This window comes from Columba livia, chromosome 17 (genome assembly GCF_036013475.1).
Source record: "Columba livia isolate bColLiv1 breed racing homer chromosome 17, bColLiv1.pat.W.v2, whole genome shotgun sequence".
Classification (NCBI taxonomy): Eukaryota; Metazoa; Chordata; class Aves; order Columbiformes; family Columbidae; genus Columba; species Columba livia.
In genome coordinates, this window is record NC_088618.1 from 4,760,212 (window position 1) to 4,775,418 (window position 15,207).

A 15,207-nucleotide genomic window follows, 5' to 3' on the forward strand; every position below is an offset into this window, starting at 1 on the left:
ATGCCCCTCGCTTGCCTAGGAAAACTTTTTCCCTGCATTTACACAAAGACAAACAAATGCTTTACCAGCTCCACCGAATAGTGTTGAGTCCACCTAGAACTCCCTCTGTTGGCAATGCAAATAACATACAGTCATTTCGCCTACAGGTCCCTCTGAAGACAATTAAAGGAAAAAAAAAAGTGTTAGAACAATTAATTAGCAGAATTATAACACTTCTAAGCTTTCAGAAGCGGGTAATCCTTCAGGTTATGAAAATTGAATGGCATGGCAAAGTTCTATTCAAGTAGCTGAAATAATTTTAACAGCTTCTTGATTAGGAACACCTGAACCCAACAGCTGTGACTCTTCCTAAAATATTTAACTTTATTCATCTTATTTAATTCAGCTTGTTTTTCTAATTATCCTCAGCAGCTAATTGTCAAAAATCAGCAGTTTGATGGTTTAGGATTCAAATTAAAAAAAAAAAATCTTTATATAAAAGCTCATTTATTAAACCTCTGTACACAACAACGAACACGTATGTACAGCAAGTTTACACGAAGGATGATCTTACAAAAGATACAGTGGTAATTAAAACTGACCCACATAAATAATTTATAAAAATATCTGAAATGGTGAATATAATGCTGGTAATCCCCAATTATTTTCATCCAATTGTCAGGATTTTTGCGTGGGAAATCTTAACATTACACCTTTTTTAAAAACATTCTGTATATATTAAACTTATCTACAGGATAATTAGCAAAATGTATAAAGTATAGATTATTGTACAAAGGACAAATATTTAAAAAATCACCAATACACCTGAAACTCGAGGACAATAGAAATCTTAGCCAAAGTAACAAACAGCAAACCACAAACTCTTTTTAGAGTTTCATGTATTGGCAAGTAAATTGCTCTAAACAAAACAACAGTTCTGTTACTCCTTAGTGAAAGGACGCAAACTGGGAAAATTCTTCTATATTTTCTGGCTACATCGGTGGTCCTGGTCAATATGGAAGCCCTGCGCTAACTTCGGTTCCAAGGAAGAACGGGGTACAACTGTATTTGTCAAGATTTTCTCCTTTCCACAAAAGGATGAGGAAGGTCATCTGCGTTTGTAAAACTGGTGGAGAAGGAAGCAGGGATTTGGATATAATGAAACAGAGGAAGACCAGTTACGATTAAGTCTTTTTCTTTTGCTGGTTTCTTGGGGAATTTTTTAACACACTTCTGATTCGGAGATAAACACCTGTTGACTCTGCCATGTTTTCAAATTCAAATGGTGTTATGCCTACAGCGAACTTGCTCATATCAGGAACAAGACTGGAGTTTTTTGTAGATGATTCAATCCTTGTGACCGCTTTATCACCGCCTGTATTTCCTCCATCATTCACCTCATGGTTGGGAGCAGGCATGGTGTTACCCAGCAAGCCTTCAGAATCCGTATTATCAGGATTTTCCTTTAAGTTAAGTAAACTATCTCCTGGATGAGAACTAGTTACAGAATGTTCATTGTCTGGTATCTGCTCACTGATGTTGGAAAACTCAGTTTCCACCATAATCACCTTATCAGATGATCTTTCTTCTGCAACAAGATCTACTTCGTTCCTAGAAGGTGAGGATGTAACAGAATTTCCAGTTAAAGGTGTATCAACAGGAATATCAGAGTCACTGTTTGTGCTTTCTGCCTGCTCTAGTGCTGCCCAGATTAATCGCTGCTGTTCCTCTAGCTCTTCCAAGGTCAGAGTATCCTCATCCATGATTGAATCGACTATTTTTGGCTGAGGAATATCACGAGAGGGATTTGAGGGTGCAGCAGTCCTAGGAAGAGGAGGGTGGGTGGGTGCTGAAGATGGAGTTGGTGGAGGTGTTTCCTGTGGTAAAGGAGGAGGAGTTGGCATGGATGGACATCCAGGTGGTAGTGGAGGTTGGAACTGAAAACTGTTTTGAGATCTTTGTGACACTTCCAGATCTAGAAACAGATTGAAAGACGTTTATTAGAACCTGAAATCTGACTAGGACAAGGTTCAACATGCCAATGCTCTGATTAACAAGCAGACTTCTGTCTTCTCATCCTTCGTTTTCAGCTGAGATAGAACAAACTTTTTGAAGGTTTTAATATCCACTATGCTTTTGGGAATTTCAACTCTGCTACCCGTTCACGAAAATACTCTAGAATGTATTGAGATCAAACTTATTCCATGCGAGACACACAAACGGATTTCCTCATAAGAAATCCAAAATGAAAGACAGAAGTTTCTCCAGCTATTCTAACATTTAAACAACACTGTAAGTCCTCCTTGTGAGTTCGACTCATTTTTAAGAAGCCATGACCTTGTAACTTCCTACATTATTTCATCCAAATATTTAAGGATTTGGAAGTCTTCATAACAGAAGTTTCTTTACAATATACTTGAAGAGACTGGGATTTGTAATTTAACATTTCAATTGCTCTAGCATGCTTGGAACATCCTGCTTGGTATCGGAAGATATGACATTTCTTGTAGAGGCCCAAATGCAGCTACAGTAGGACGCTGCTAGCACGTGTTAGCAGTTACATTAAACCACCAGAACAAATACTAACACATTGGTTTCTCTTTATCGACACTGATATTTCAACTCAGAGCAAGTCATTTTGAAAATAAAAAGTGAAACTAAGGAAAAAAACTGCAGAATAATTATACCAGAATCTAGGTCCATGTCAGTTGCTGGTACCTCCGAATTTTCTTCTTTTGGTCGTTTTGAATGACGAGAGCTTGACTGAGATGCAGCCCTTTTATTGCTAGATTTTGGACTTGGCTGAAGAGAAATTACCCAGGAAAACAAAATAAATTAGTATTAAATTGTACAAGGTAACATTTCCAGCCATAAGAACATATTTCAAGCAATTTCATAACTGTACAGTAATTCAGTGACTCTGTGTGTAAAGTAGACATCAAAGTTTGCAAGACAATGCAACTGAATGGAAGTGTCACCTTGTTCAGGTGCAAGCAGCAAAAGAAGAGACTCCGCATTCCTAACACAGGATTACGACCAAGTTTCCACGTGGACACCTAGATCTTATGAGACCCATCACAACGCAAGTACTGTGCTTCCCTTCCTGGCAGGCTTCGAAATTACTGTTTAATTCCGTATAGCATTATGCTTTGGGACTGGGGGCAGAGCATACACCTTCCATCTGTACCCGGCAGTGTTCTGCAGCAGCTAACACTAGGCTAGAGTCGCATTAGAGAAGACCTGAGAATGACACAGGACAGGAGTACCATGTGTTTTCTCAATTCGCAGTAATAACTTTACTGTAAATCATGACTATGGCAAGTAAGCTCTTCACTTATTAGGGAAGTCTGGAACTAAGATTGTTTTTAGGCTGTAAAAATGTATGGCAAATGTTTTTCACAACTGTTTATAAAATATTGCACAATTGGGATCTACTTATATTAATTGAAATAATGGAATTTGTTCTAAACATGAAGCTCCTTTTTGTTAGAATAGATAAGGCAAGCATCAGCATTCACACTTGGTAGTGTCAACAGGAAAGTCCATTCCTTTGTGCAAAAAAGAAGATATACAGAAGAGATCATAATTAGCTACGTTAACTACAAGACTTAGTTTTCCAAATAACAAAGAGAAATATTCACCGCATGAAAATTAGAAAGGTAGTTGGCAAAAACATCCTTCTGTTGAGACGGCTGCATGGGGATGGAACCAAATATCTGCCATTCCTACAGAAAAAAAAAGAGAAATAATGTTGCATATGGTTGGCTAATAAAATGACAGAGAAACACTGAGGCCACTAAATGGGGAAATGTAAAGCTGCAAAAGAAAATGCACAAGTGCTTCTTTTTAAAATATAGGCATTAAAATCAGTTATAAAATTCACTACTAAGAATAGGTAATTTTCATATTCCAAGAACATTCCAAAAATTTAGATATACAGAAGGAACAGGCACTTGTAAGGAAAATGGTGAGATGCAGAACACAAAACATTAAAGTTGACTAAAAGCAACTAACATTGCTCAGCATTTTGTTGATAAGGTAGAGGACAGTCACTTACATCTGGGATCCCACTTGGAGTGGATATATTAAAGCCTGGATAGTTTATCAACTTTGAGACATCGTAAGTGATGCGTTTTGCTTGATGAGATCCTTCATCTTCTGTCCCACCATCATCTATAATGAAATATAATTATTACTGATGCTAATTAAGAATGTTACTGAAAAATATCTATGTGATTTAAGAACAGGGTTTGTTTTTTGGAATGCAAGCACTGACAGAAGGCTTTGTAATCCACAAAGGCAATAACAGCGACCATATCTACCAGATACACACATGAAGCTTCCCCAGAAACCTAACCTGGTATTCGTAATACTACTATTTATGTACCATTAGTAGCCTCAAGGCTTGCACAGTTTCACAGGAACTCCATGTTCTAATATCAAGGGAAAATTAGAGTGAAATCACAGAATCACAGAATTGACTGGGTTGGAAAAGACCTCAGAGATCATCCAGTCCAACCCTTGGTCCAACTCCAGTCTGTTTACTAGATCATGGCACTAAGAGCCATGTCCAGTCTCAGTTTAAAAACCTCCAGGGCCGGTGAGTCCAGCACCCCCCTGGGCAGCCATTCCAATGCCTGACCACTCTCCCTCAGAATCTCCCTGTTTAGCCAAGCTGGTTGTCTCCCCTGTCGGCCAGCCTTTCGGCACACTGGTATAGCCTGTTCCTGTGCACTCAAAACCTCCTGCTTAAAGCATGTCCAACCCTCCTGGGCCTCCTTGTTTTTAAGCATTGTTTCCCAGGGTATGCTCTGAACTAGACTTCTGAACAGGCAAAAGTCTGCCCTCCGGAAGTCCAGCGTAGAGGTTTTATTAATGGCTCTCCTTGCATCTCTGAGTATTGAAAATTCTATTATTTCATGGTTGCTATGCCCCAAGCGGCCTCCAACAACTACATCTCCCACCAGCCCTTCTCTGTTTGTAAACAGTAGGTCTAGTGGGGCCTTATCCCAGTGTGCTCATTCACCCGCTGATGAAGGAAATTGTCCTCTATATACACTCTAGGAAATTCCTAGACTGCCTCTTCTGTGCAGTATTGAGCTCCCAGCAGATATCCGGCAGGTTAAAGTCACCCACAAGAACAAGGGCTGTTGATTTTGAGACATCTGCCAGCTGCTTGTAGAATAATTCATCTCCTTCATCATCCTGGTTGGGCGGTCTATAACAGACACCCACGAGGATGTCAGCCTTGTTGGACTTCCCCCTGATTCTGGTCCACAGGCACTCAACCTTGTCACTGCTGACCTCAAGTTTAACAGAGTCAAGAGACTCTCTAACATATAAAGCCACCCATCAACCTCTCCTACCCTGCCTGTCTTTTCTGAAGAGCTTGTAGCCATGCATAGCAGCACTCCAGTAATATGAGTCATCCCACCATGTTTCTGTGATGGCAACTATGTCATAGCTTTCCTGCTGCATGATGGGTTCCAGCACTTTACATACACTTCAAGTGGGCTGTTGATTTCACTCTTAATTCAGGCTTTCCATCCTTAGGCTGATCTTTCGAGAGCCCAGTTTCAGTCCCTTCCCTGACAGAGAGTCTTGATCTATGCAATCTAATCATTACAGAAGCTTTTTCACTGTCACAGCACAGCTAGGTGAAAGGGGAGTATTTTTACATGTCTTTTGAAAACTTGATTTACAACTTTCTCACCCTCCCCTGAGGAAGACGAAGGTTTACAAACTGGGTACTTCATTGGCTCCTGAATAGGGTGCAGCCAGTGAATAGCCTGCATACCAAAAACTGCATTCCTGCAGCACGTTCCTTACCTTTTCCGTCATAAAGCGCCAGTCCTGAGTGCTCCATTTCAGCCTCCTTGAGCCAGCCTGGAGGATAACCCAGCTGGCGCATGCGATATATAAATGGAGGAAGACTCTTATTTGTGACACCAAGTGCATCCTGAAGTTCCCCACTAAGTTATGAAAACAGAAAACAAAAAGTTCTCCAGTAAAAACCCATAATTGAGTTTTGACAAAAGGAAGTTATGAACATTTTGTTGAATTTTAATCTGTCAAGTTAAAATAACTTAGTTCTAGCTCAAACTACGTTGCCTGTCAATCCAGACATAACAAATTTATCTTTAACATCAAAGCTGCTTTTGACATAACTTTTAACACTTTCGTTTCTCCGTACAAGTGTACATATGCTTAACTATTTAATGAGAATTAATTTTACACTGAGAATGATTTAATCAAACTGTTACTTCTCATTCATGGCCTTAACTGTAGCTATGGGTGGAACTTAATGCAACACTAAATCTACCAATGATTTATTTGGAGATTGCTACAGACATGATTTTTTAAAACATTTTGAATAGAGAGAAAAAGAGAGGAAGGGTCACCCAAAGCTCAAAATTTTCAGAATCTTGCATGCATTTTTAGCTTCTTCGGAGCATAATAAATTTGCAGTTTGAGTAGCCAAAGAGTAAAGCTTGTCTCCCTACCCTGGGCAAAGTGCCACAAGAAAGGGCAGGACTATTACACTAGCAATGAGTTTTCACTTGAAAAATACCTGTGCAATTTATCAAACAAAATTTTATTTAGCAAACAAAATTGAACATAATACACCCATAGTTAAGAGTAGCAGAGGGACTTATAGAACTCTGGAAAAGAGGGGCTGGCAGTCCAAAGGTAGAAAAGGTATTCCAGAAAAGCAGTACAACAGTTAGAGGAAGGAAAAAGAGATACCTAATTACTCCTGGTTTAAATTTTCCAAACCTCTCTTCTACTTCTTCTGCATGATAACGCTGCTGAAAATTCTGATTGCTCGCTTCGCCACAAGCTTCCATAAACTCCTTTCTCTTCTCACTTATACGAGCTGCGTTTCGTGGCTTAAAGATAATACAATTGGGAAGTTTAGATGTGGACAATTTACAATTTATGCACCTAACTGGTACTCATGGCCTCAGCATGCTTCATCATTTGCCACAGGGACATGTATTACAACTACAGCTGCAATGAAAACTACGCACCAAAAAACCAAGAGTATTTGCACAGGATCTAACAGAGCTCTAAAACACAAGAAAGACTGTTCAAACTGAAAAGTGTCCCTCCGTAAATTAAAGGAGACATTCAAACCATTGTGCAACAAAATTAATTGACGTTCTGATTTTGTATGTTAGAATTTATAAATATGAACAGTAAAATCTAATCACAGAATCACAGAATGTCAGGGATTGGAAGGGACCTCGAAAGCTCATCCAGTGCAATCCCCCTGCCGGAGCAGGAACACCCAGATGAGGTTACACAGGAAGGTGTCCAGGCGGGTTTGAATTTCTCCAGAGTAGGAGACTCCACAACCTCCCAGGGCAGCTTATTCCAGTGTTCTGCCACCCTCACTGAGAAGAAGTTTCTTCTCAAATTGAAGTGGAACATCTTGTGTTCCAGTTTGAACCCATTACCCCTTGTCCTATCATTGGTTGTCACTGAGAAGAGCCTGGCTCCATCCTCCTGACACTCACCCTTTATATATTTGTAAACATTAATAAGGTCACCCCTCAGTCTCTTCTCCAAGCTCAAGAGCCCCAGCTCCCTCAGCCTTTCCTCAAAAGGGAGGTGCTCCACTCCATCATCTTTGCTGCCCTGCGCTGGACTGCCTCCAGCAGTTCCCTGTCCTTCTGGAACTGAGGGGCCACAACTGGACACAATATTCCAGATGTGGTCTCACCAGGGCAGAGCAGAGGGGCAGGAGAACCTCTCTGACCTACTGACCACCCCCTTCTAATCCACCCCAGGTACCATTGGCCTTCCTGGCCACAAGAGCCCAGTGCTGGCTCATGGTCATCCTGCTGTCCACCAGGACCCCCAGGTCCCTTTCCCCTACACTGCTCTCCAATAGGTCATTCCCCAACTTAGACTGGAACCTGGGCTTGTTCCTACCCACATACAAGACTCTACACTTGCCCTTGTTATATTTCATTAAATTTTTCCCCGCCCAACTCTCCAGCCTGTCCAGGTCTCTGATGGCAGCACAGCCTTCTGGCGTATCAGCCACTCCTCCCAGCTTGGTGTCATCAGCAAACTTTCTGATAGTACACTCTAATCATCAGAGATGAATTACCATTTGTACATCCTGACCCCAATGCATCTGTTTTTTTTTTTTAATGGTGCAGTTACACCAAAACATTTCTTGGAGTGCAGCAGTCTTCGGAATACTGATGTAGACTTTACCTTTGGACAGTCTTTCATTTGATGGTCTTCAGAACCACAATTGAAACAGTGCGGTTTTGGCCTGATTAAAAAATGCACAAGAAATTAAATGTGAAAATCATTTTGAAATATTAAATGCACTTCATTATTTTAAATCTTGTTTGACTTTTAGTTTTAGACAGAATGAAAAGTGTGTAATCATTGCTTGCTAACTTCACATGCTGTCTTCTGCCTCTCTTAAATTGACCGATTAATGTCAGTCTTCAAAACAGAGTAACAGAATGTTGTGGGTTTTTTTCACAGCCCTAAGTAGAACACAAGAAATGAGAAAAACACAGGCACAACAGTGGGGGAATACATGACAGCAATAACAGCATGTGGAGAAGAAAGAGCTAATTAAAATTACAGTGGAAAAGCAGTACTTCCAGGCAGAAACAGAGCTTTTCTATCCCATGTAACAGAGATCTAATTCTTTAAGTAACAGAATAGTCATAGAATAATTTAGACTGGATCTCTAATCTGATCCCTTGATCAAAGCTGGGTCAGCTATGAGATCAGAACAAGTTGCTCAGGGCTTTATCCAGTTGGGTCTTGAAAACCTCTAAGGATGGAACTGCGTAACCTCTCTAGGCAACCTGATCCACTAGTTTACTGTCCTCCAGGTGGAAAAGCTTTTCCTTATATCATGCTGCAGATAGAAGAGTATTCACTGAAGGATTTCTGCTTCTGATTAAAGATGTAAACATTTGATTAGATAGTGCCAATAAAGTAAAACAAAACCTACATACTAAAGCAAGAATGATGATAGTACACCAGTGCAAGGATGACAAAGCAATCACTAAAAAGGCAAGCAACAGAAGGAACTGAGCATAAACTTCAAAAAGTTTTTTACACATTGATTTTAGGTCCTTCCTAAAGAAAGTCAATAAACAAGAGAGACCTTCTGACTGCAAATATCAGCATTTGTTTGCTTCCTTTAAACTCACTGCTCAAGTATGTTAAGGGTTTAGTATACTGGGGAATAAGCACAGTGTACATCTGAACTGTTCAGCTCAAAACTTTATATTTAAGGATAATACAAACCTTTTTGGTTTTACTTGTATTTCTTGTCCATCTAGGGAGAGAATCTGGCTGAAAACTTGCTGATATCTTTAGATTTCAATAAGGAACTGCTACTGGATGAAGCAAAATTTCAATCTTGTTTAAAATACCAGTGAAAACCTAACAGTGCTTTGAATAGAATACTGACTCTACCCAATTAAGCTGTAGATGGGTCCTTGATATGAAGTCTATAGTATAAACCATAAAACTCTATCAGCTACAAACTATTCGCTATGATAGGCTTACATTGTTTCTTCCTACCCAATTTATATCCAATAACCTAAAACTACATCCCCCTCGTTTATAGGCAGAAGTTTCAAGCTAGTGATTCTGACATGCCTCACAGCAACCTTATTAATAACATATTTTGATGAGAGTTTCAAAAATATAACCCACTTCTCCAGGTAGGTGGAGATAGGTCCTATCATGTTATTAGTGTGTGCTTTTGGATTGCAGTGTCAGCTGCTCTGCCCGTTTGTCTAAAAACGTTTGAGAAGACAAGAGGGCCACAAAAGTAAAGACTAAGAGGTTCAGTAGGGCAGGGAAGCACAGCAGTTTCCAGAATCTAACAGCTGCTTTTAAAAAGAAAAGCAGATGCCAGACGTGTTAATTGAGTGCAGTACTTCACGCTCATAGAATCATAGTGCCCGATACACCATTTCACTCCAAGGTGCTATTTTAGGCTTAATATAATCTATATGAGCTCTAAAGAAAGATGAAGTGTGTACATTTAAAGAACAATATTAAAGCTAAGCTTGTAGATATGAAAGTTGAGCCACACTTAACTTTGCATTTTAGGAGAAATTCACCTGTTAGGCATGTACCGTCTTCAGCTAGAGGTTGGGAGAGAGTACAAATACCATCTGGAGGACAGGATATCTTAACGCACCTTAACAGAGGCAGCTTTCCCAATGTAAAACTACAGCACAGTGCATACGCAAAGGTAGGCACAAAACCCAGGTTAGCTGGCTTGTAAATCTGCAATTTTTGTTCACATGTAAGTAATCTTTAAACACTAGGAAATTACCTTTATTATAAGCTTGGTAACTAGATATTGCAGAAATTAACTGTGAAAGTGGTTCTTGTCCTGACTCTTTCTGGGGCAGAAGCAACACTGGAAAACTGCGGAGGTGAGATTATTGAGAAAAATGGAGAAAATTCTTGTCTAATTTCTTTTTGTCATGGAAGACTACAATATTAAAAAAACCACTTTTTCCAACATTTCTTTCAATGCAACCTTTCAAATACTGGCTTTAGTAAGCAGCAAAGAACCAACTTTAAAATGCATCAGCTAAGAGTATTCAATAATTAAATTTTAATAAAATACTTTCTCTCTGGCTTCCTCATTTAGGAAAAAAATCACCTTGAAGCATACATGAGTTTGCCAAGCCCTTTTCTTCTCCAGACAGCAGATTTGATAGAGGGAGAATGCTTATTCATATCTGGAATGAGCTGTCGTTCTAAACCTGACTGCAGACTGGCTCAGGAAATTCCTACAGTCACAAGATGTATTGATGGGGATACGGCATTCACTTCTTACAAGCACAAGTCCTCTAAAAAATCAGCAAGCCAATCTTATCAGAATACTTGTATGTCTTGAATAAAAAAGTCATTAATTACTTATTAAAACTTTTCATTTATAATGACTGATACAGTTCTGATAGAAACGTACAATCTACTAAACAGGAATTGAGTTCAATTTACCGACTGGAATTCTTTGGATTTGACAAACAGAAAAAACCCTTGTTTTAGTAAACAGGATACTTAGGTATTTCCCATCCATCTGTCAGCTGTGGATTCTCATTTAATATAGGCTGTCCCAGTTTATCGAGACAAAAATTGGTAAAATACAGAACACTTCCTACAACCTGTAGAAAAAAAGTCAGAAAATTGTAAGAAATGTGTCAGTATTTAGGTGAGATTGGTAGCACTTCTACAAATTTACGCTGCCTGAAATACTTCCAGGTTTTTTTCCCCGCTCTGTTAAGAATTTACCAATAATACATACCCACACCTGTACAAATAAGTATTTTTTCCATTGATGTAACCAAAACATGCTGAACTTAACTGCTATTACACTGATACATGAAATTTAACAAGATCTTATTTTAATGGCAGCGTATATTGAATAGGTAGAATGAAGAGTCAGACCTACCATTGAAGAGTATAGAGTCAAAAACTTACACTAAAAGCTTCTTTAATTTTTTTAACAGAATGTGAGCTCGTTGTTTTATAGTCCTCTTCCAAAAGAACACTGGAGGGCTGACATGAAAAGTGAAAACACAAATAATTAATTTAAAATAACAGTAAAAGGAAGGGCTCCTAAATTACTAGATTAAGTAAAAGGCAATAAACCTTCTATTCTCTCACGGAACAGTAGTTAAACAGGAGAATGGAGATGTCTACATTAGTCATAAAGCTTTCCACAGCATGACACAGCTCAATTCTAATGTTTTCTTTGATGAGAAATATGCTGCACAAGAACATCTTTATTCTTATCACAAAACCTAAGGGAAAGATGGAGAGAAACCTGCCATTGCCCTCTCTAATTCAAAGTGAACGCTAGAAAGTGGTTGTTAAGTAAAACTCAAAATTCTAAACTAACAGAAGAAAGTAGAAGTTTCCAGCTGCTGTTGTTCATCTGGACTCATATGTACTAAAAGTTGGGCCAAATACATTGGATACATTAAGTTTGTATCTTACAGTCTTTTCTTGATTATTTAAGCCAACTTATTACTTTGCTTTTACTAAAATTTCAATAGAAACAATTTCAAAGAAGCGTTTTCATGGGCAGAAAGGATATTTTTTTTTTGTCCCGGTCCTCTCGTTTTGGAACAAATAGTTATATAACATCTGTTCGACAGGTACTTGATCTGCAAATCAAGCAGGAAAAGCCATCTAGAATTCACCTATTTAGCAGTGTAATATTTCAATATTCCCACTACAAAGATGCAGGGGAAGGAGCAGCTAAAAACAATTTGATTTTAAAGTACCTGTGGCTTAACATTGATGTGTGTTGTTTCTTCTTCACATCTCTTCTGCTCCTCATATTTCTGAACTAAATTAAAAACAAAATCTTCAATTTCTTGATGATACCGCCTATAATAAAGTGAAGAAGTATACAGATACAAAGAAATGAGAAAGGTTGAAATACATGTCAAATGTCCCTTTCTAAAGTATTTATCATTTACTACTTCTTAAGAACTCAGAAAAGTGACAATCTAGCACACTCTATTCCCTTGTCCAAATCGTTAATGAATATATTGAATAATACAGGCCCCAGTACTGACCCCTGAGGCACTGCACTACATACAGGCCTCCAACTGGACTGTGCCCATTGACCACGACTCTCTGGCTTCTTCCCTTCAGCCAGTTCACAGTCACCTCACTACCCGCTCATCCAGACCGCACTCCCTCAGTTGAGCTGTGAGGATGCTGTGGGAGATTGTGGGAGACACGATCTACATGACATGACGTGGACGTGATCTCAACTGAAAAGCATGGAAAATTTAATTTACTCTATTTGCCCACAACACTCATGATACTCCAACTGCTATTCAGACTGACTCCAAGTTGCTGGAAGTCACACTTAATTTCATGATAAAAACAGATACTACTAATAAAAGCAACAGAGCTCCTGCCATATCGCTCATTATCCTTTCTCCCCTTCAAGGTTACAAGTTCATGTTATTAAATAAAACATTCTTTGGGCAAACACAAATATATCCAAATAAACAATCGAAAAAGTCCCACTTCCCATCAAGATTGCTCTTTCTTGGAAAGTACTTACTTAGAAATTACATTGTTCATAAATAAAATCTGTAACAGAGGTCCATCCAATTTGGAGCTCTCCACTGAAATTCCACTAGAAGAACAGAACAGAGACAAAATTGCTACAGTTATTAACTTTAATGTAAATATTCTCTACCCATTTTATCACAGCAAAGCATCTGTAGTCCACAGAAAGAGGAAGGTTTGGCCAATACGAGTTCTGTTATTTTAAGAAGTTCCTGTTCACTTAAACAGAAATCATTCATATCCAAGCAAAGCAGTTCGCGTGGTGTGAGGAAGAAAGAAAATGAGAGAGAACACAACACTACAGAAGTTTTCTTCTAACTGTGGTAAACTGCTATAAGCCCTTATAAATAATATCTCTTATTCATTCAGCCATTTAAATGTACTTGTTCTCACTGCTGAACTTTGCAAAAACCTGTTTTTCTAAAGGCCACGTAAGTTTCAGGAACAGACACATGCATACAAACAAATAAACCTACAGCAATGCAAACGAAATTCTCAATACTCAAGTGTAAAAGACCTTTCATGAATGATAACGGCATTTTGAAAGTGCAACATCTGAGCAGGGTTGGGGCTATAGAAAGCGGGTGTCTAAAAGACGTGGTAGACATTGTTACCTCAGGCAGCTGTTATCTTAGACAAACTCTATTTCAAACACATATAGGTCATACAAAGTGTTTTAAGTCAGTATTAACATACCTAGGACGAGTCAGAATATTCAGCTTCCTTTTAAGTTCTTGATGTTAGCTTATTGTTAAGGAACGTTACTTTCTTCAGATGACAGAGACTCTTAAAGGATCAAAACAAATAGGAAAACACCTAACAAGAATTCCACAGAATAACAAACATAGTTTTAGAGTTTCCTTTTCACTGCACAGAGAATTATTTACTAATCCACCTGTTGCTAAAGAAACACAATAAAATAATCATAAAAAAAATAAAATATATAAATTTAAAACCCCAACACACCACCAAAACAGATGAAAGAGGACTAGCTGTGCCAATCCAAATGGTGTAATTCATTACATGCACTAAGGTTGAATTGTCAAATTTACAGTATTCTATTTTAAAATACCTACAATCATGACAAAAAAGTAAACAGTAAGACATAAACACTTGTAAATAGAAAACAAACTATAAAAACAACTTCAGATTCCACTCTGCTACAATATCTAACCCCAAAACCGTTTAGGGAACCAGTCCAAATAGAACAGTCTAAAGTTATGTCTAGGTATGTTAAAAATGGATTTTTGAAGTGAACGTACAGCTATTTTCCTTAGAAAAACAGAAAGGAGGAATCGAGCATCTAGCGTTTTAACAGTCACCTCAGCACTCCAGAACTCAACCACCTCCTCTGCCAACTGGAGCGAAACTGACACGGACACGGTCATTCTAAGAATGAAAGCTATCCGGGAAAACTTCCTCTGAAGTGACAGAAGCCAGGAAGAAAAGAGCCACCGCCCCGAGCTGCGCGCTCGCAGCTCCCGACGAGAGGAGCCGCCGGGAGAGCCTGCCCCGCCAGCCCAGCGCGGCTCGCAGCGCCCGGCAGGCCGCGCCAGGGCCCCGGCTGCGCCGAGAGGCCACAGGGCCCGGCCTCACGGAGGGGCCCGGGCGGCGGGAAAGGCCGGAGCCGTCAAGGCTGGCCCGGAAGGGAACCAGCAGCAGGAGCGGGGCCCACTCTTCCCCCCGCGCCTTCGCCGGAGCAGGCCCTGCCTCTCCCGTCAGGATATTCTCCGCCCGGAGCCGCCGCACCGTCTCCTCCCGGTCCTGCAGCCGCGCGTACAGCTCCTCCAGAGCTTTCTCGGGTCCCTCCTCCTCCTCTTCCCCGTCGAAGCCGAGGCGAGGCGGCGGGGGCGGCCCGTCCTCCTCCTCGAGCTGCTCGAAGAGCTCGCGGTCCCCAAAATCCACCTCAGCCGCCATCTTAAGCTGCAGCAGGAAGGGAGGGGCTGGAGGGGCGGGGGAGCTGCCGCGAGGGCAAAGGGCAGGAGGAGCCGCCGCTCTCAGCGGGAAGCGCCGGGCGAGCGGGCTCGTGCCCCTTGTGGTGGCGGAGGACCACCACTCCCAGCATGCAATGGGCGCAGCCCGCCGCGGCGGCGCCCGGCCTCGGCCGCTGTGCCTGCTGGG

At 40.2% G+C, this 15,207-nt stretch overlaps 1 protein-coding gene across 6 annotated transcripts; it reads right to left on the bottom strand.

The window, feature by feature from the left end:
• Positions 1-469: 469 nt before the first annotated feature.
• ZCCHC8 (zinc finger CCHC-type containing 8) lies at positions 470-15,178 on the bottom strand. 6 transcript variants are annotated; one of them, XM_065032935.1, is made up of 14 exons: positions 14,812-15,178; positions 13,783-13,823; positions 13,079-13,153; positions 12,282-12,387; positions 11,473-11,550; positions 11,053-11,156; positions 9,271-9,336; positions 8,209-8,269; positions 6,727-6,869; positions 5,809-5,951; positions 4,037-4,152; positions 3,621-3,704; positions 2,667-2,781; positions 470-1,954 (listed from the first exon to the last, which is right to left on the bottom strand). In XM_065032935.1, exons 1-14 carry the CDS (start codon positions 15,001-15,003, stop codon positions 1,164-1,166), a joined length of 2,115 nt encoding a protein of 704 aa, XP_064889007.1. In that variant the 5' UTR covers positions 15,004-15,178; the 3' UTR covers positions 470-1,163. The 6 variants fall into 6 exon arrangements, with proteins under 6 accessions (XP_064889007.1, XP_021141306.1, XP_021141310.1 ...); XM_021285631.2 differs by lacking the exon at positions 14,812-15,178 and adding an exon at positions 14,409-14,802 and having other exon boundaries at positions 13,783-13,902; XM_021285635.2 differs by lacking the exon at positions 9,271-9,336 and having other exon boundaries at positions 10,993-11,156; positions 13,783-13,825; positions 14,814-15,016.
• Positions 15,179-15,207: the final 29 nt, after the last annotated feature.